The sequence below is a fragment of the Fistularia commersonii genome, chromosome 19 (assembly GCF_037954325.1).
Source record: "Fistularia commersonii isolate RoL2024-O1a breed Wild chromosome 19, RoL_Fcom_v1.0, whole genome shotgun sequence".
In the NCBI taxonomy this organism is placed as follows: domain Eukaryota; kingdom Metazoa; phylum Chordata; class Actinopteri; order Syngnathiformes; family Fistulariidae; genus Fistularia; species Fistularia commersonii.
In genome coordinates this window covers 14023962-14043540 of record NC_141302.1, presented here as the reverse complement: position 1 = coordinate 14043540, position 19579 = coordinate 14023962, and the positions used below count along the sequence as shown (strand labels likewise).

Genomic DNA, 19579 nt, shown 5'->3' with positions numbered 1-19579 from the left:
CCAAAAAGGGTGATGTCACACAGCTCAAACTGAGAAATATGGGTTGGTCCTCCAGGGAGGGTGTATGTCTGTGATGTCACTGTCAAGCCTACACCCAGCCACTGTTTACCCTAACCTTCGAAGAAGCAAAAACAAGCCCACACACTCATGCACACACACACAAACACATACACACAATCTATGTATTTATTTGTTTGAGGTAAAGAGGTAAATACGTCACTGATGAGTCACGGGTGGCTCCGACAGCAGAAAGAAAAACAGAACCACCCCAAAAAAATCAAGATAAACAAGACAAAGATACACAAAAATATGGTGGTGAAAACCTTATTTATAAATTTAATTCCATTTGCATTGTATATGTGTCTAAAGAACATGAATGAATGAATGAATGAGCATGTGAATGGTTCAAATTATTTCAATTTAATTATTAACAGGGCAACAGCATGCCTTTCAAAATAAAAGTATGGCAGGGTTTGAAGGGGCTGGTAACAACTAAGCAGCTGAAAAGCTATGACTCAGAGCAGACCTTGCTAAATATCTATGAAGAAATGACTTGTTGGTCTTTTGCATGTTTCCTTCTTAGTCCTGCGGCCCAGACAACGGAACGCTGGGCTTCTGCTTCTTCAGAACTGTGGACATGCTATTGGTGCTCTGAGCTGTGCTGCGGCGCCGTGCCAGGTCAGCCAGATCCTCAGCCAGGACGGATTCCATCACTGCACCAACAGAGTGTCTGATTTTGTTGCACAGGTCCGGGCAGCTGAACACATAAAGGACCGGGTTGAGAACACTGTTCAAAAAGCCGATGGTCGCCACGAACGGCAAGGCTTTGCGAATGGTGACTTGAAACGGATTCTGCTCGGAGACGAACACCTCTATCATACAGAAGAAATGGTACGGCGCCCAGCAGAGGCCGAAGCTCACGACGACGGCCGCGACGAGACGGACGAAACGGAAAGGCCGGCGACAGCCCCTCCTCGCCAGCTGGGCGTTTACAGACGAATAGCTGAGGATGATGACGACGAGCGGTATCAGGAAGGCGACGAAAAACTTTATCAGGGTCAAAGCCACCTCACGCTGCTTGCACAATGACCTCAGGTCGTATGGCTCGGCGGGGACAAATAAAGCATAGTTGTAATAGCAGAGCAGCCTGCCATTTGGAAGGAGAATGGTGTCCCGGAATATGTAGAAGGGGATAGTAAAGAGCGTGGCTACCATCCAAATCAGCCCGCACACGCTCCCTGTGAGCCTGGTGTTCCTGTGGTTCTGGGCCCAAACGGGCCTCAGCACCACCAAGCAGCGGTCCAGCGAAATGGCCATCAGCAGGAAGGCACTGACAAACATGTTAAGGAAGAAGATGGAGGAGTTGATTTGGCAGAAGGTTTTCCCCAGGGTCCAGGACTCCCCTTGAGCCAAGTAGAGCGTGAAGAAGGAGAGGGAGGCGGTGGCCAGCAGGTCGGATGCGGCGAGGTTGAGAATCCAAATGCTGATGACGGAGAGACGCATCTGGAAGCCCACCACGCCGAGGATGAGGAGGTTTTCCAAAACGCCAATGATGGAGAACATGCCATGGAGGGAGATGGTGAAAAGCCTCAAAGAATTCAATTGGTTGGTTTGATTTGATGAGTTGCTTATGATCCATTGGATGATGGGACAGTACTCAGGAGGAGCCATCTCTGATGGGAATACAAATCCTTGCAACAGAGGACAGTAACACGATTTTAAATGTTGTAATGTTTTTCCACGGCAATCGATGTATAGATCTTGCACTTGCTGTTAAACGAAAAGCTGTATTAAGCACACATATCGCCTTGATTTTGTCAGTAAAGAGGTTCGCTTTTCAGTTGTTTTGTTCTCTGGCTTCCTTTTCCTCTTGATAATCTGATCATTTCATCTGAGAAAAATGAAAAAAAGTTACTATATTATGCTGCAGCCTCATTTTGTGCGTTGCCCACATCCTCTGCATTTTCTCAAGTTATTTGAGTAACACGTACTCAACCTCCAACAAGCATCAGCATACAGTATTTTCACAAGTCAACGTGTTAGAAATACGGATTACATTAAATCATGTTTTTTTTTTTTTTTGTTTTTTTTTTCAAATAACAGTAACTTCAGAGTTGGGAAACGAATAACTAGTCACTAATTTTTATTCTTACATCTGCAAAAGCTTTCTATTTTATTTAGTTATTTCGACACTGTAAATAGCGATAGGATCAAACCTTATCGAAATATCATCTGCTAATCTTTCACATTTACTTTGGTTGTTTTTTCTTGAGATGAGGAAGCCCTCCAAAGGCAAGAAAGCATCACCTTGAGCTGGTCACAAAATTAGTAAAATGGATTCATAAAGCAAAAGCAACCACACAAGTCTCCAGATATCTTCAGCAAAACGAGGTAACTTACCTTTTGCAATGACTTTTGGAGAACAGATTAAGTCTACGGTGACCTGATGTTTAAAAAGGCAGGTTCCCCCACCCCTTCTAGCACAACAACGCTCTACTCATTCTTGCTCTCTCTCTTTGTGACACACACATTTTCAGCACCGCTCAACCGCAACATTTATCGCTATTTAAAAGAAAAAAAAAAAAAAAAAAACATAATCAGATTATCAGGATGCTGGTACCATTTTTCTCCGGAATACAGCGCATAGTCAAGTCTGATTTGATTTATTTGGCGCCGAATCGCAACCCGGTTTTCTGATGACACGTTCCAGGGCTGGACCACCGCTCTTCAAGACGCTCTGCAGAGACCCAACGTTCACCCCAGCTCAATCTGGGTGGCCTTCTGCCTCGACCGGCTGGGATTAAAGAGAGAGAGTATGGGAGATTGAGAAGGACAAGCACAAATTGCTACCACTGCCAGTCGTCAACATGACATGTGCTAATAGCTGAAACAATACAGTGATAATTTTAAAATTTTTAAGACATAACGGTGGAGCGGCTCGTTTAACACGCGGTAGATCAAGCCACACCCCCTGAGAAGCTGCCCAATCAGAGAGGCCAATGACTGCGCAGAGGATATGAGGTTACTGTCATGCACTGCTGAAGGAACACAAGTGTAGATAGGATAGGATAAGAGTGGCAGTGGCAGTTTTTTATTAAAAAAATATAAACAAAACTAAAGAAAAAACTATGAAAGGTTTTATTGAAGTTTTTTATCTTTATGTTTGGTGTGTATGTGTGTCTGTATGTGTGCATGTGTGTGTGTGTGTGTGTGTGTGTGTGCGCCTATTGAGGGGCAGCAAAAGCCAGAAGGCGTTTCGTGTCACAGAAGTCAGAAGTGTCTTTCATCACTGCCCTTTGAAAAAAGAGCAGTTTTCAGCAATTTTGCAACTTATGTGGTTGACTCTCACAACACACACACACACACACACACATGCAGACACAAGAGACAGGATTTCATACAGAGCTGTACAGGTCAGGCTGCTATTTCACAGACGCTCACTTCCTTTCTCTTGTTTTGTTCTTGAATGCATTTCCTTCCCAGCCACATAATAGTTTTTTCCAAATTATTTTTCTTTCATCACCAAAAACACCCGAGACAAAAAGAACCCATCAAACCATTTTAAAAACCTCATTTCATACCTGACCAATTGACGCCATACAACTCAGGTCGTAACCCATAAACACACACACACAAAAACACACACAAGGGTTGGTTGCTTTATTTCACACAGTTGCCAGTAACTTTAATTAAAGAAAAAAAAATATCAAGAAATAAATGGATGTCTTTCTTGAGGTGTTTTAAGATATCTGTGCCTGATACGAAAAGTGTGTCACACAAGATCATCGGTGGCCTTTTCTCGTTATCTGATTAAAAAATAGGCCATTGTCTTCAAACCACTGTGGCACGCTTCCAGTTTGAAATGACACAAGTCACTTGTTTTTTACCATTTGCAGAAACCTGAAAGAGCATCCTGCGTCTGCGGTGGCTCTGCCATTTGGCAAACTTATTATGCAAAGCATACTTATCACCATTGCCTGGTTGTGTGGTTCTTCTGTTCTTGTCAAAACTTTGCGCCTGACTTTCCAGCTGCATCGCAGCGCCATGAACCAGTCTGGAGTGAGTCAAGCATTTTTGATATCTAAGCCGCAAAAATATGCACTAGGTGTCGAAGTAGCAAGTTATTTAGACACAGACACTAGATGATATCACAAAGCGTGCAGATTTTATGTGAAATGTGTAGACCGTGCAGCTCGGGCATGTTAGTGACCCTCCACGGATAAAAGCAGCTGAAGATGGATGGATCGAAGGACATTGTGGCACAAAATAGCAAGACAACAGCATTATTGTTTTCATTTTTCAAGTGTGGTTAGTGGAGAAAAATGAGGAGGGCCTACACAAACCTAAGGCCGGGTCGGCCGCTGTTCGATTGCGGACCACAGATTAAGTGGATGGATGAAACCGGGCCCGCTCACACGATCCACACTTCTACACCTATACCCAAAATCAGCGCCAAATAATGCTTTCCACGTTTCTCCTAAAGGGTTAAGAAGAAAAACATATCACGATGGAGGCGGCAGATAGATCAAACGAAAAAATGTCCCGGTTTTTTCCGCTTACTTGTCTCTCGCATTGTGAAAATCGAGAATCGGCGAGGTCACACCCACAGATATATGTCACTGGTGGGTTTCGGTCACCCTGATTTTGCGTCGCTCTCCATGCAATCGCCATTCTTCAATACCTACCTGTGGCTCTTTGTTCCCTCCGATGCAGCTCCCTGTGGCTTTTGAAAATGAATAAACGAGTATTTAATAAAAACATATTTTATTTTAGTTTGTTCATTTTTAAAATGTAATTTTAAATTTATGGTGAGCTTGTTACACCGAAATAAAACGCGTTAAAATATTTTTGTCGCTCTTAATAAATGACTGCACGTTCCAGTAAAAGGACAACAGCACAGAAAGAGGATGGGATTTTTTGTTTGCTGCTGGTGGATAATTTAAGTTTGGCTCTTTTTCAAGAAGGACTCAAACTGACATATTTTGCTGAAATGTAACTTTCAACCCAACTTAATTTTTTCTGAGTTCCAAATGTTTTGTTGCATGCAGAAATGTAATCTTCTTTTCTCTGCAGTTGTTCACTGATTTAAAAAAAATGCAACACATATTCTGTTTAGATATAGCATAAAGGCAAAAAAAGGAAATTTTCACATGCAGTGTTAATTCATTTTAGATTTCAAGAGGGTTGTGTGACTTGTGGTGTTTTTTTACATAGGGAAACGGGCCCATAGTCTCCAAAGTTCCATGTTCAGAGTTTTCCAACAGGACGACGGATCTGCTGCGTTGCAGTACGCGGCACTAAACTTCAAAAAGACACAGTGCCAGGACGCATGGAGGAGTGGCACAGATGATGTGGTTCATTCTGCAGTGAGATGACCAAATCTCCATTGAGGGCTCCGGCCAAATCCAAATTAAACCAAGTCCATGTCCAGGTCTGATTTGAAATGCTTTTGATGCAAATAGTAATCAGAACATGTAGATTGGGTTAACTGCCCCTTAATATCAACATTAAAATATTAACAAGAACACACAGGCTAAGTTGTTCTCAGTGTTCCTCAGATTCCATTCACAGATAGAACCTTCTGACTACACTTACTGTATTTTGCACATCATTCATTTTAAATGTAATCGTATTCTTTTGCTGCCTCTTGGCCAGGACTCCCTTAAAAAAAGAGATTTTTGATCTCAATGGGACTTTCCTGGTTAAATAAACGAGAAATAGATAAAATCAACGACACGACTGCATTGACCCGGTGAGCTTTCAGCACAGTGTGTTTCATGTTGCTGTATTTCCTCCTCTGCTCGAGTCTGGACTCAGAGCTCTGTCTTTCAGATGTGCTGTTAACCCTTCTGTCAGCAGAGAGCAGTAGCTTGCCTAAATAAACAGCATTGGGTACGTCAGTGCTGAATAGTGCTTTTCATTTGTATGAAGCATTTGTTTCATGTATTTAATTGTTTGTTTGATTGTTTAGTTGGTTGGTTAAATAAGAAGAAATAAGAATAAGACAAATATTTCAAGACATTTGAAACGACTGACCCTTAAAAGGGTGTGTGTTGAGGTTTTGTAGACGAAGCATCTGCGGCAACACAGAAGAAAATATCAGATCTTCCTGGAATAAAGTCTTTGATTCTATTAAACAGAATAACTCTCTTGAGGTAAGGAAAGAATAAAATGATAAAATTGAGAAGAATAAAACATGTTCATGTGATGAAAATTCAGTAAAGCAAAAGTGAGAATGCATCATTGCATCAAAGTTTAATTTTTAACTGACATAAAAGTGTTTCAATTTCTCAGTGCGAGATAAACTTGTCCCCCTCACAGCAGGATGTGGTCCAGCTTGTTTGCCGGCCCAGTAAAAATATCTCCGTCGTTTCAACTTTGTCGTTTTTCCCCCACCTTCTCAACCCTCCATGTTCAAAGATCACATGGCCGACATAGATGCCGTGTGATGATGTGCGTCGCAGAGCTAATCATGTTAATGTTGAAAGGTATTTGTTCTTCATTCTGAACCAGACTTTTACACACAGGAAGTACTTTTGCTCCGACTTACATTGACGATGGTATGAACAGCACAGTGGAAAAAGAGCTCTTAAAACAAAGACCAGCAAAGTAAGACTGTCTCACCTCTGATGAAACGCTGTGTGTGTGTCAAGTCGGATTTTATTCATATTGTGATAATCACAACATCATTGTTTGATGACACTTTCCGTGGAGAGCTGGTCTGGACCGCACTCTTTGACATGATCTACAGAAAACCAACACTGCCGTAGGATCAACAGCTACATGCCGATATCTGAAATAAGATAAGATAAGATAAGAACAACTTTATGAATCCCGAAGGAAATTGTTGTGCCAGAGTTACAGAAAATATAACAGTAATAAATAATAAAAAGAAGAAGGCAGAATTAGAAATAAAAATAAACTATAAACTATAAAGTGTCTCAGTGAAACTATAAAGTGTCTTAGTAAACAAGTGATAAAACTATAAGTGTCTTGTAGAGGATTGTTCACTTATAAGTGAAATGATACAATAATAGCTTTAATATTCACAAATGAAATAACGGTGGACACCTGGTGAGACGCTGCTGTAGATCAAGCCATGCCCTCCAGAAACCTGTGGAATAAGAGAGCTCAATTGCAGCATCGCTGGAGTGTGTGTGTGTGTGTGTGTGTGTGTGTGTGTGTGTGTATGTGAATGTGTTTGTGTGCAACCACAGAAAAAAAAATCTGTATTGCAATGCCATTTGGTATGCAGTTCAATTAGCAACAAAATTAGCATCTTCATAATTGTCTGTGGAGGTTCTCAGTCATCCAGTTCATGGTGAATTCTTGTCAAAATCTTCTTGTCGTGGCAACTGGGCTTGAATTTCGTCACTTGAAGACATTTCATCCCTCATCGAAGAGGGTTCTTCAGTTCTAATGACCTGAGGAGGGTCTCTAATGTAAGTGCCGGAGTTTGGCCGAGTCGAGGTTACAGTGGCTTGTTATGCAAATAACAGGTCTCAGAAGTTTGCTATGCTAATAGGGTGTCGTTCGTTGGGATAAAAGACCAATTTTTGTGGGATTACCTGGATTGGAATATGAAAACTAAACAAAGGAGTGAAATCTGCTGGATCACATGGTCGCAGGCTCATGTGGACATTAGCAGGGGCTGGTTCCAGTGGTGAATCTTCCTTGTTGTTTAGAGGGTGCAGAAAGGTCTGGATCCGTGTGTGCAAATGTGTGTCTTGGTATTGATCCCAGAATTTCGTTATAATTTTGTGAAAGGTTGTGTCTGACACCCCCTCCTCCTGTTCAGAGATGTTTTTTTCTGTTTTGAAAAAAATGTCTTCTTTAAGTCCTCTCTCAAACCATCTGTCTTCTGCGGCCAGAATACAGGTATTGCTGTCCACAAATGTTGCTCCTCTGTCCCCAATGAATGACACCTCAATTGGCCAAACAATCCCCTTAGACCAAGTTTCTGACGATCAACTCTTACACTTACACAACAAGCCACCAAGACCCGCCCAAAACCCCGGTGTCTATATTTAAAAACTCCCCACAGGTCTTAAGAACTGAAGAAGCCTCTCAGATGAGGGTTGAAACCTCTTCAAGGGAAGAAATTCAAGTCCAGTTGCCGCAACAGGATTTTAACAAGAATTCATCTTGATAATTCCAGACACCCTACCAAAGAGTGATCTCATAGGACACACACGACACCAAGTAGAACACCTGGACATCAGCAGCGTTGAGAATCAAAAAGACAAACCGCGGGGGTTTCTGGCAATTGTTGCATTTGACGCTGCAGAGCTGCTGATAAGTCAGGATGCCCGAAACAACAGGACGTCTCCTCATGTGTCCTCAGTGGATACATATTCATGACCTCCTTCTTTTACATTACATTCTACATTCATCATACATTCTTCTATTACAGTCATTTAGCTGACGCTTTTATCCAAAGCGACTTACAAATCTTCTATGTATCTTATCAACTCTATTCACTTATTAGTACACTATCACGTTTGTATCCATGAACTTTGGTCTTTGTTCTCATTTTAATAATCATATTCATTTCTTTGTCAATAACCAGACTCACAAAACCCCTGATGCAGAGGTATGCTGTTTTTAATTTTATGTTCATTTTAAACTGTTTTTAACTGTTTTTCTTGCAGCTTTATATTATTTTTTTATATACATGCATGACAATCCTCTGTTTAATGCTGAATTAACAGGATCACCAAGAAGCAGAGAACCTCCACTATGCTGCTCTAACAGTTGTCAAAGCAAGAGGACCAATAAGACAGAGGGAGGAAACCTCAGACCAGTGTGTGTATTCCAGTGTAAGGCAATAAACAAACATGGTTTGAACATTTTCTCATGAAGATGCAGATATTCTTGATGTTCTTAGACATTAGAACATGTCAGGCAGAACATATGATAGACCATCACTCCTGTGCCGACAATGTCTGTTGGTCTTCTCTGGTTGTCTTGAGTAAAGGAGTTGACTGTTCAACTTTTTTTCCTTTCTACAATCACAACATCTGAGTATTACACATGTTGAAGTTGAAATAAAGACCTTTCTTCATCTCACACGGTCTGCTGTTCGTCTCCAGATGTTTTCATGAGTCGATCGTGCATCATAAACCCTGTGAAGAGAAGCAACTGTTGTGTTCACCACTGTGAAAGTTAAACGTCAGTGACGGGTTGTAATTTATTTACTTTTTAATCAGTGATCACACAATAATAAGAAGAGAGGGAAAAGAAAAAAGAAAGAGTCAGAGTCACTTGGACGTTCTCACCCTGATCAAACTTCTTCACTGAGTTCAGCCCAAGTGGTTTCTCAGTCCCCGAACCTCCGCCGCCCCCACTCACAAATGAGCAACAAAGAAACGGATGAACAAACAAGACGACTTGTACTGTTTCCTCCCTGGGGTCAAGCTTTGTTTCTTCACTTCGGCAACATGAATTTTCCGACCCCTCCTGCTGCTGCCGTCAAACCTCAACAGGATGTAAACGTGTTGTACTGAATCTCTTACTGTTTCTTCTTTTAGCTAACCACTCATCTGGTCTTTTCCTGTGTGTATGTATGATTTTTTTCAATTTACTGTTAGCGACATTGAAGATAATCACATGGTGAGATGACTTTGCTTCACCAAATATCAGAAAGCAGGAGGAGCTCTCTGAATTTGGAGGCCATGTAGCTTCTATACAAAGATTATAAAGTTCATACAAGTCAAAAGAAGACGGTGGAAATAATAACGTATCAGCTAGTTTGCACAGTTAAAGACTGTGGCAGCGCATGAACATTGAAATGTTATTGTTTATATTTAATTTAAAAAGTGAAAATAAATAGCTTAAACAAGCCAACAAAATCAATTGTTCTTTATGCTACAGAAGAGTGAAGAACTCAAATATCTGTTCTTATGAAAGCAGCAAGTACCACTTACAACAAGAAGAATGAGGAAAATGAAAGAGAGCAAAGGGTAGACAAGGTGACTCTTGTCGACAATAATGTAGCAGGGTTTAGTAAAGGTGAAATGAGGAGGACATTGAAGAGAAATTGGACAGGGAGTCAGTTCTGATGAAATACTTGTAGAGGTATGGAGATGTCTAGCAGAGGCGGCACAAGAGTTCCTGGTTAGATTATTTAACAGGATCTTAAAGAATGAGAAGATGCATAAGACAGGGTGCAGAGAGAGGAGCTATGGTGCCATACGCAGAAGTCTAAAGTGGCAGTGAAATATGTTAGAATGGGGCAGGACATGTATGCAAGCTGTGAGACAGTGATGAGGAGTGCTGTGAGTGGGACAAAGAAGACCAAAGTGATGTTTGGACAAATTAGAGATCATCTCTGTGCCCCTTCTTGTTTGCTGTGGCGATGGACAGGCTGGCAGATGACCTCAAACAGGAATTTCTACGGATAATGATGTTTGCAGATAACACTGTGATCTGTTCTTGGAGCAGGCAGCAGATGGAGGAAAATCTGCTGGAGGTGGAGTTATGCACTGCAGAAGAGACAGGAGAAACATGAATGCTTCAAACCCCTCACAAATGAGATGATGGTGAATCTCTTATTAGCCAGTGCTCCATATCTGTAAAAAACGGGCAACCCTGGAACCAGGACACCAGGCATGGGGATTTTATCTTCATCCATGAGCAACCAGATGAGCTGCCAAGAAGCAAAAGGATGCTGAGCACAAGGCTGCTGACCTAAAGGAGAAGATCACTGAATCCTGGTGGAAAGCAACTAAGAGGCTGGAGAATGTGAACATGTCACTGATGACTGTCTCTACAAAAAGCAACCAGCAGACTGATGGAGTGGGAACAGCCATGTGACTGATGTTCGGCGGAAAAAGATGAACAGCAGTGGCCGGAAGGAGAAGTGGAACGCCGGAGGTCAGGATCACGCAAAAAAGGAGAGAAGTGTGCTTGATAACAGGAATCCGGAAAACTATTAATATCAAGGAGGAAGTTCGAACCAGATACAACAAGATAGATACAAATGAAGCTCTGGAGACTGGCAAGCAGATGCTCACAGCCCTGGCTGTTCTGAGATCAGCTCAAGAGATAAACTGTTCTCCAACAATCCAGTTGAGGTCGTCTGTCAGTGTCGGTGTAATAACATAGTACAGGTTGATAGGAAATATTCGACTCGATGAACGTGTTGACAATATCGTGTTTCTGGAATGTACCACACAGAGATGATTGGGGGGAGCAGTGAACATGTGATCGTGATAATTTCACAGACTCTCATCTGATTGGTTGATCAAATTTTGTCTTGCATTATAAAACTACTGATTTGACATAGATTCCTCTGCAGTGAAGGTGGAGGTTTCAACCAGCATGAATCCTGTAATTGTTGTTTTTCATGTGACAATTTTGCTGCTGGTCAGAACAGGTGAGCGTCATTCGTTTATTTAGTTTCCATTTTACCTTGTTTTTCTTTCAAACATGACCATGTCTTTTGACATGGTTGAGTTTATCATACGTGTGAACTTTGGTGCATTTGGTTTTCCTCTGTTTCCTTCTCAGCTCACATGGCAGCTTCATCATCGCCTCTCCAACATTTAATTGTAAATGTGGGTGAAGACTTTGTTTTGGAGTGTTTCGATACAGACTCTGTATTTGTCGGAAACTATTACTGGTATAAACAAACTCTGGGATGGAAGCCGAATCTCATGACTAGTTTCTATCAATTGTCAAAAAATGCCACTTTTCAAGACAAATTTAAAAATTCACGCTTTGGAATTGACATGAAAGGTGACAGAAGTAGCTTGAGGATCTCAAAAGCAAAAATTTCAGACTCTGCAATTTACTTCTGTATGAAGGGCTATGCAAATGAAATTGAATATTTAAACAGCACGATGGTCAGGGTGTTGGACATCCATCTGAACGTCAACCTTTCTGTCCTCCACTCACCATCCGAGACCTTCCAGCCAGGAGGCTCTGTGAATCTGACGTGTTCGGTCCGAACTGGGATTGGTGACAGCGGACACAGTGTTTACTGGTTTAAGAAATCAAAGGAATCTCAAATACAAATCATTTACACTCATGAAGTCAAGGAGGATCAGTGCGAGAGCAAAGCTGGGACCCAAACACACACCTATTTCTACCACATGTTGATCGAGAATCTGACTGTCTCTCACACTGGAGCCTACCTCTGTGCTGTTGCATCATGTGGACAGATAATGTTTGGAAACAATATAACTCTGGACTTACAAGGTAAGTAAGGAATAAGATTAATTATTTGTTAAATTGTGAAGTGATGTAGAAATCCTGTCTGATAATATCAAAAAAAAAAAAACCACATCTCTTTTTTCCTAATGATAGAACATGAGGGCGGTTTGAACTCAAGACGCATGTTTCATATCATGATCGGCGCTTTGACCTTCGCCACCATCCTGGCCTTTTTACTGGCTTTTACTGTGTACAAACTGTGCAAGACAAACAGTTGCCAAAGCACAGGTAGGATAAGATTTGAAATTAATTTTCACTCTACATTTCTGATGACAAGTTGGGTTATAAACAGAACTTTTTGTTATCCTCATTTCTCTGATCGATGTCAAATTTTCATCAGCTGTAAACATCGGAGAAAGCTGAGGAACAATTCTTTTCTGAAATGATGCCAATATCATCAGTTAGAACATCTTCTCAATGACTAGGATATTTTCATCGAAGTTTTCGATATATAGCAATATTCATCTCTTCATCTTGGACACTGTTAGTGAATCTGGTACATTAGATATGAACTGACCACACTGTCCTTAAAGTTGATGTGTCAGAAGCAGCAAAAATGTGCAAATGTAAGGATTTCAGTATGTTTAACCTGACAATTGGGTCGGGGGCATCTGTAAAACTCCAGCTCATGTCTGGTGTTCTCAGTCTGCAATGGTAACTCGCTATCAAAGTTGTCCAGTTGTTTCCTATCATCTATCAACAGTGGTCCAAGGAATGAACAGCAGTGAACTGGCAAAACGGTCATGGGTGACCGAGGTTCACAGATAATGTAGGGAGCAAAAGGTAGCCCGTATGGTCTGATCCAACGGAAAAGCAACTACTGCTCAAATTGCTGAAGAAGTCAATTCTTGTTCAGATAGACATTCTCGAAAACTATATATACTGGCTGCATAGTTAGAAACCAGTCAGGAGACGCATGCTGCCCCCTATCCACTGCCAAAACCACCATCAATGAGCAAGTTAGCACAGACCTGGATCATTGGATAATGGAATAGGTAAGCCTGGGCTGATTGGTAATGTTTTCTTTTACATTACATGGATAGCAAGGTACGTGTGCCTGTCTTGCACATTTAGAAGGGATTGTTCAGCTGCGGGTCCTGTTGGGAAACCATTTGCCCTAACTTCCATATCCATGGTACTTTGACACCTACCAGCTACCAAAGAAGGGTTGCAGACTCTGAAAATCCTCTCAGTGAAACAGTAATCACTGTTCACTGTGGCGTCTCTCATCAGGATAATCGTTCAACCACAAGTTAGAATGATTCAAGAATGGTTTGAGGAGCACAGCATTGAGTTTGAAGCCATGGCTTGGCTCCAAACTCAGTCGAATTGTTCATCTGTGGGATGTGCATGACAAACAAGACCGAACCACGAAGACTTCAACACACAGTTTAAAGAACTTACAGGGTCTGTTGCTAAAATCTAGCTAAAACAGTACACCTTGCTTCCTCAAGGCTCTTCAATAGATACCACCTTCTGGTTGAATCAATTTGTTACCTTCTATAAATCTTATAAACTCCTTTCAGGAATTTATTAAATGTCATTTTGAATCTATAAACTTCTTCATATTTTGGAAAATGTCTGATTTTTTTTTTTCCTTTTCAATGACCAGGCCCGGATGATAAGTCTCGCTCAACCCCCTTTCTGGACACAGAGGTATGTTGTTTTTGTGAATTATGAATGCTTTATTTTTTCAAGGACCATGATAATACAATAAGTATATGAAAATTTGACTGTCTGGCTATGACTGTATGCTACAATCCTGTGTTTCATGCTAACAGGATCGCCAAGAAGCAGAAAACCTCCAATATGCTGCTTTCAAAGCAAGAGGACCAAGAAGACTGACGAAGGAAACCTCAGATCAGTGTGTGTATTCCAGTGTAAAGCTGACAGTGGACATGACTTGAATCATTTCTCATGAAGATGCAGGTGTTCTTTAATGTTCAGAGATATTTGAGCATGTCAGTCAGGGCATAAAATAAACCCCTGTGCTGCCAACATCTGCTGTCTGGTTGTTTTTAGTAAAGGAGTCGACTGTTGGTAGTTTCATGAGTTGCTTGTGCGTCACAAACCCAATGAAGAGAAGTGACTGTTGTGGTCACCACTGTGAAGCATCAACATCAGTGATGTTAGAACAGAAAGTTTTACCATGTTGTTTATTTTATTCCCTTTTTAAACAGTGATCACACAATAATAAGAAGAGACGGAAAAGAAAAACAGATAGGCAGAGACACTTTAAAGTTCTCACCCTGGTCAAACTTAACACTAAGTTCAGCCCTACTGGTTTCTCTGTCCCATCTCCTCTGCCACCCCTTCTCACAAACAGGAAATATATCTGGCTTGTTTCTTGTACTTTTCATTTAAAAATTGTTTCGCCTTAAGAATCTGCTATAGTTTTAACACTATCATGTCTATTGGAACTAGCAAATAGTTGGGGTTAAATGGTGCACTGAATCCATAAATGGAAAAAGTGAAACAAGGTCAATGAGTGATCCATGTTACTGTGACTGCTGACGGAAAGTTATAGCAGTTATAGCATGGTTTCTTTATTTCATGTTCTTATTAATACACTTATTTTCATTAATTTCCATTTCAAGTTTTAAAACTTTTCTATTTGTAAAGAGTCTTCAAATACAACGCATAAGGCTGATTGTCTACAAATATTGAAAATCATAAATTAAAAGTACAGATTTCAAAAAAGCGTTTGACAAACAAACAAAACATCTTGCATTGTTTCCTGGGTCGCATCAGTTGGAGCACCACCGTAGTAGTTTCCTGACAGCTGAACCTCCCTTCGATAGCATGAGCTTTTATTCGTAATGGGTGTCGTTACATTTGCGTAAGAAAGATAATAGTTAACGCGCAGACGCATGTGGGGTGTCGCTTCTCACAGGATAATCATGTTTTTAGTGCAGCCAGCACTTTTCAGAGGATTGTTTACATCAGAGGGCATGGGTACAGGTTGCGTAGCAGAAGTATAACAGGATAAGGTTACAGCTTGTATAGCTCGCAAAACAGACTATGGTTCTCACACATGATAATATAGCACAGACAGTTTTGCCACATACGGTAAATTACTCTCACACTTCACTTCAGCAAAATGAATTTTCCGACCCCTTCTACGCTTGCCGTCTAACCTCAACAGGATGTAATTGTGTGGTACTGAATCTCTTACTGTTTCTTCTCTTTGCCGACCACTCATCTGGTCTTTTCTTGTATTTGTGTTTTTTTTTTAATTTATTGTTAGTGACATTGAAGACCATCAGAAGGTGAGATGACTTTGTTTCACCAAATATAAGAAAGCAGCAGGAGGTCCGTGAATTTGAGGCCATGTAACTTCTCTGCACAAGTATTAGGTTATAAAAATCAAAAAAGACAGTGGACATGATATTCTCTCAGCTAGTTTGCACAGTTAAAGATTGTGTCTGCACATGGACATTGGGATGTGATTGTTTACAATTAATGACAAGCCAACAACAAAATCAATTGTTCGTCATGCTACAGAAGAGTGGAGAACTCAAATATTTGTTTTTCAGAGAGCTGTAAGTAAGAGTTTCAACAAAAAGAATGTTGGAAATGAAAGGGAGCGAGGGCGAGACGATGTGGCTATTGTGGACAACTATGTAGCACAGTTAAGTGAAGAGAGGAGGGCACTGAAGAGAAATTAGAGTGGAAAGGCAGTCGGTTTTGATGAAATACCTGTGGAGGTAAGGCAATGTCTAGGAGAGTCGGCAGTAGAGTTCCTGGTTAGATTATTCAACAGGATCTTAGAGTGTGAGAAGATGCTTACGGAATGGAGGAGAAGCATGGTGGTGGCCATTTTTAAGGATGTGCAGAATTGCAGTAACTATCAAGGATTTAAGTAGATGATTCATGTTATGGGAGAATAGTAGAAAGTAAACCGAGAGAAGTCAACATTTTTGAGCAACAGTAAGTACTCATGTCTAGAAACAGTATTTGCTTAAGGAATGCTGGTAGAGAAGTAAAGAGGGAGCTGCATCTTGTCTTTAGAGATCTTGAAAAAGCATACAACAGGGTGCAGAGAGAGGAGCTATGGTACCATATGAAGAAGTCTGGAGTGGCAGTGAAGGATGTCTGTAACTTGGGCAGAACATGTGAGCAAGCTGTGAGACATTGGTGAGGAGTGTTGTGGGTGACAGGAAGGACAAGGAAGACAGAGGTGAGGTTTGGACAAATTGGGGATCACTTTTGAGTCCCCTCTTGTTTGCTGTGGTGATGGACAGGCTGACAGATAAGGTCAAATAGGAATTTCCACAAATGATGATGATTGCAGATAACACTGTGATTTCTTCTGAGAGCAGGGAACAGATGGAGGAAATTCTCAAGAGGTGGAGTTATAAACTGCAGAAGAGAGCAATCACGTGGCGAGACCAGGGGTGTACAGTATGTATGGTTCAGATAGGAAGGTATCAGAATACAGTACATTGTGGTTTGTTGCATGTCACATGCACAGCCCAGTCAGGATACCCGTGTGTTCTGCTATCCACTGCTGAAACTACCGTCAATGAGTGAGTGAGTATCATACCTGGATCTTAGAGCGGTAAAAGAAGAGAGCCCAGGATGTGAGGCACATGTCCCTTCATTACCTGGGATATACATGGATCCATGGCACACTTGGGTAGAAGACTAGATGGCCGTGAAGGCCTCACCTCACAGTTTAAAGGTCTTACCGAATCTAAAGACCAATACCACAGCGGCTGAGGAACTCAACTGTTTCTTCACCCACTTGAGGCTCTCAGTCCCTCAATAGACCCACAAACAGACCCAAAAGGAAGCCCATACACACAATTCCCAGAAATTGTGACACTGCTATTCCAGGATATGCAATGATACAGGTGCTGAGGACACTGAGCCCCAGGAAAACAACTGACCCCGATGGAGTACCTGGGAGGGTACTCCAAGCATGTACAGACACAAGCCATCATCTCCCAAATACCTGGAGTCTTCCACCATTATCCCAAAAAGCCATCGGTGGTCAGGTTCAGTGACCACGGACTCATTACATTCATGGCAGGGAAGCCATGATGTGAAGTCATGGGAGGGAAGCCATGATGTGCTTCCCTCAAAGCACATCATGGCAGTGGTCATGATGTGCTTTGAGGGAAGTTTGCTTACAGGGCCTACAGCTCCAAGAATAATATAATTACAGGGCTTCACACCACTGAGCCACCTTGCACCATGCTGTTCATAGAGTTCAGCGATGACAAAACTATCATTTCGGATATCGTGGTGGAGTAATGATCTTGACCCCCATCTGCCACTGGATCAAGTACTTTTTAACAAACTGAACTGATGCCAATGAGCTGGCTGATGTTCTCACCACCATAGTCAACCTCTCCCTATGCCTCGAGAACACAACCATCTTCCCCCTCCCCAAGTAGAACCCACCTACCTGCCTTAAAGACCACAGGCCAGTGTCGCTCATTCCGATCATTATGAAGGGGTTTTGAGAACGTGGTGCTGGTACATCCAGAATTGTAACAGATGTAAGATGAACCCAATTGCAGCACAAATGAATCAGGTCTGCAGTGAAGCAGTTTTATTTCAGCAGGCACACAGATACGTCAGTGGGTATGGCTGGACTTGAACCCAGGTCTCCCATGTGGCAGGCAGGAACGGTACCACAAGACTGCAGTTGGATCGGGTCGGCTGACGGTACCAGCGATGAGGAGCGAGGACGGGGTGAAGCTGACGCAGTAGGTCGGGGATGAGACGAGAAGCAGAGGTCGGAGGCGAGTCGATACCAGGGAAGCAATCCGGAAATAAAAGCTGGAGAGTCAGGCATGAGAGCGAAGACAATCTGGCATAGAGTGCGTGGAGTGAGGCTGCATATAAGCTGGCTTGATTGGTGATGGTGAGCAGGTGACAACAGCAGGTGAAAGCAGTGAAGCTGATGAGGGGTGTGGCTGTGCAACAGAGCAGGGGAGAGGGAGAGCAGACCGTGACAAGAATAACATTCCAAAAATCCTAGACTCCTTGCAATTTGCATACCAGTCCCTCAGGTCCTGGTTTCCTTAATGCCATTGTTTCTAAACCACAGGGCATCTCTGGTTTCCCTGCTGTCTCACATCTCGCATACATGTCCTGCACCAGTCGAACATGCTTCTCAGCCACTCGTGACTTCCTTATACGTTACCACAGTTACTTTCTTGGCACCCTGTCATATGCTTTTTTTAGATCTACAGAGGCACAATTCAACTCGCTCAGACCTCATTTGTACTTCTCTACCAGCATTCTTATAGCAAATAGTCTATCTATAGTACTCTCTCTAGGCATGAAATCATACTGTTGCTCACAAATGCTGACATCTGCTCTCAGAAGAGTTTGCTTTACTCTTTCCCATGACTTAATTGTATGGCTCATCAACTTAATTTCACTAGTTACTATTTCTGCACATTTATCATGTTCTTAAACAAAAGAGCACCATCACACTTCTCCAACATTCTTCAGGAATCGTCAAACTCTCCAAGATCCTGTCAAATATTTTAAGCAGAAACTCTATTCTGGTCTTTCCTATACACTTCCATACCTCGACAAGTATATCATCAGTATCAACTGTCTTTCCACTCTTTATTCTCTTCAATGCTTTCCTCACTTCCCTTTTACTAATCTGTGCTACTTCGTGGTCCACAATAGTCACTTCCTCTACCCTGCTTTCTCTTTCCTTTTACTCATTCATCAACTCGTCAAAGTCCTCTTTCCATCTTCCCATCACTTTTCCGGTACCTGTCAATACATTTCCCTCTCTGTCCTTAATCTCCCGAATCTACTGTATAAATCATTCTCTCCCTGCTTGATGGCCAACTTATCATCCAAGTCATCAAAAGCCCTTCTGGCAAGTGAACTTCCTTCTGTGTATATACTTCTTCACTTCCTCATTAGACCACCAAGTCTCCTTATCTACGTTCCTTCAAGACATCAAACCGCATCATCTCCTACCTGTCTTCCTGATCACATTAGCTGCTGTTTTCCTGTCATCTGTAATCTCTCCCCAAACCACCCAGAGCCTTTTTCAACTCCTCCCTGAAAAACATATGACTCCCCCCTTCTCAGCTTCCAGAACTTTGCCCTCTGAAGAAAGAAGAAATCACTATATTCTCAACAGTTAGCTTTAAATACAGCATAACATTAGTGAAATTAAACCACTGCGTTTAGCTTATCATGGATGAACCATGAGCAGTAGGTAGCTGCATGCACAGCGCCAAGGGAGCAGTTAGGGGTACACACTTTATTAATACAGTAAGAATCTTTTAAATGCACAGACTATTTTATTCATTATTGATGCTTGTAGAGTTTTGTGTGTGTTCAAATAAAAAAAAAATCAACAGATGGAATGGTATTA

At 41.7% G+C, this 19579-nt stretch overlaps 2 protein-coding genes across 2 annotated transcripts; one reads left to right on the top strand and one right to left on the bottom strand.

Annotated features, from left to right (window-relative positions):
• Positions 1–364: 364 nt before the first annotated feature.
• Positions 365–1772, bottom strand: LOC147223882 (prostaglandin D2 receptor 2-like). The gene has a single exon (XM_086165344.1). The coding sequence runs from the start codon at positions 1669–1671 to the stop codon at positions 580–582; it is 1092 nt and encodes a 363-aa protein (XP_086021470.1). The 5' UTR covers positions 1672–1772; the 3' UTR covers positions 365–579.
• A 9538-nt stretch (positions 1773–11310) lies between these two features.
• Positions 11311–12579, top strand: LOC147223881 (uncharacterized). The gene is made up of 4 exons (XM_086166236.1): positions 11311–11377; positions 11512–12201; positions 12310–12444; positions 12557–12579. Exons 1-4 carry the CDS (start codon positions 11323–11325, stop codon positions 12577–12579), a joined length of 903 nt encoding a protein of 300 aa, XP_086022362.1. The 5' UTR covers positions 11311–11322.
• The last annotated feature ends 7000 nt before the right edge of the window (positions 12580–19579 follow it).

Coding starts and splice junctions, on each gene's coding strand:
- LOC147223882 (XM_086165344.1), bottom strand. CDS start 1,671: ATGGCTCCTCCTGAGTACTGTCCCATCATCCAATGGATCATAAGCAAC.
- LOC147223881 (XM_086166236.1), top strand. CDS start 11,323: ATGAATCCTGTAATTGTTGTTTTTCATGTGACAATTTTGCTGCTGGTC. Junction 11,378..11,511: donor TTTGCTGCTGGTCAGAACAG/GTGAGCGTCATT, acceptor TTTCCTTCTCAG/CTCACATGGCAGCTTCATCA. Junction 12,445..12,556: donor AAACAGTTGCCAAAGCACAG/GTAGGATAAGAT, acceptor AATTTTCATCAG/CTGTAAACATCGGAGAAAGC.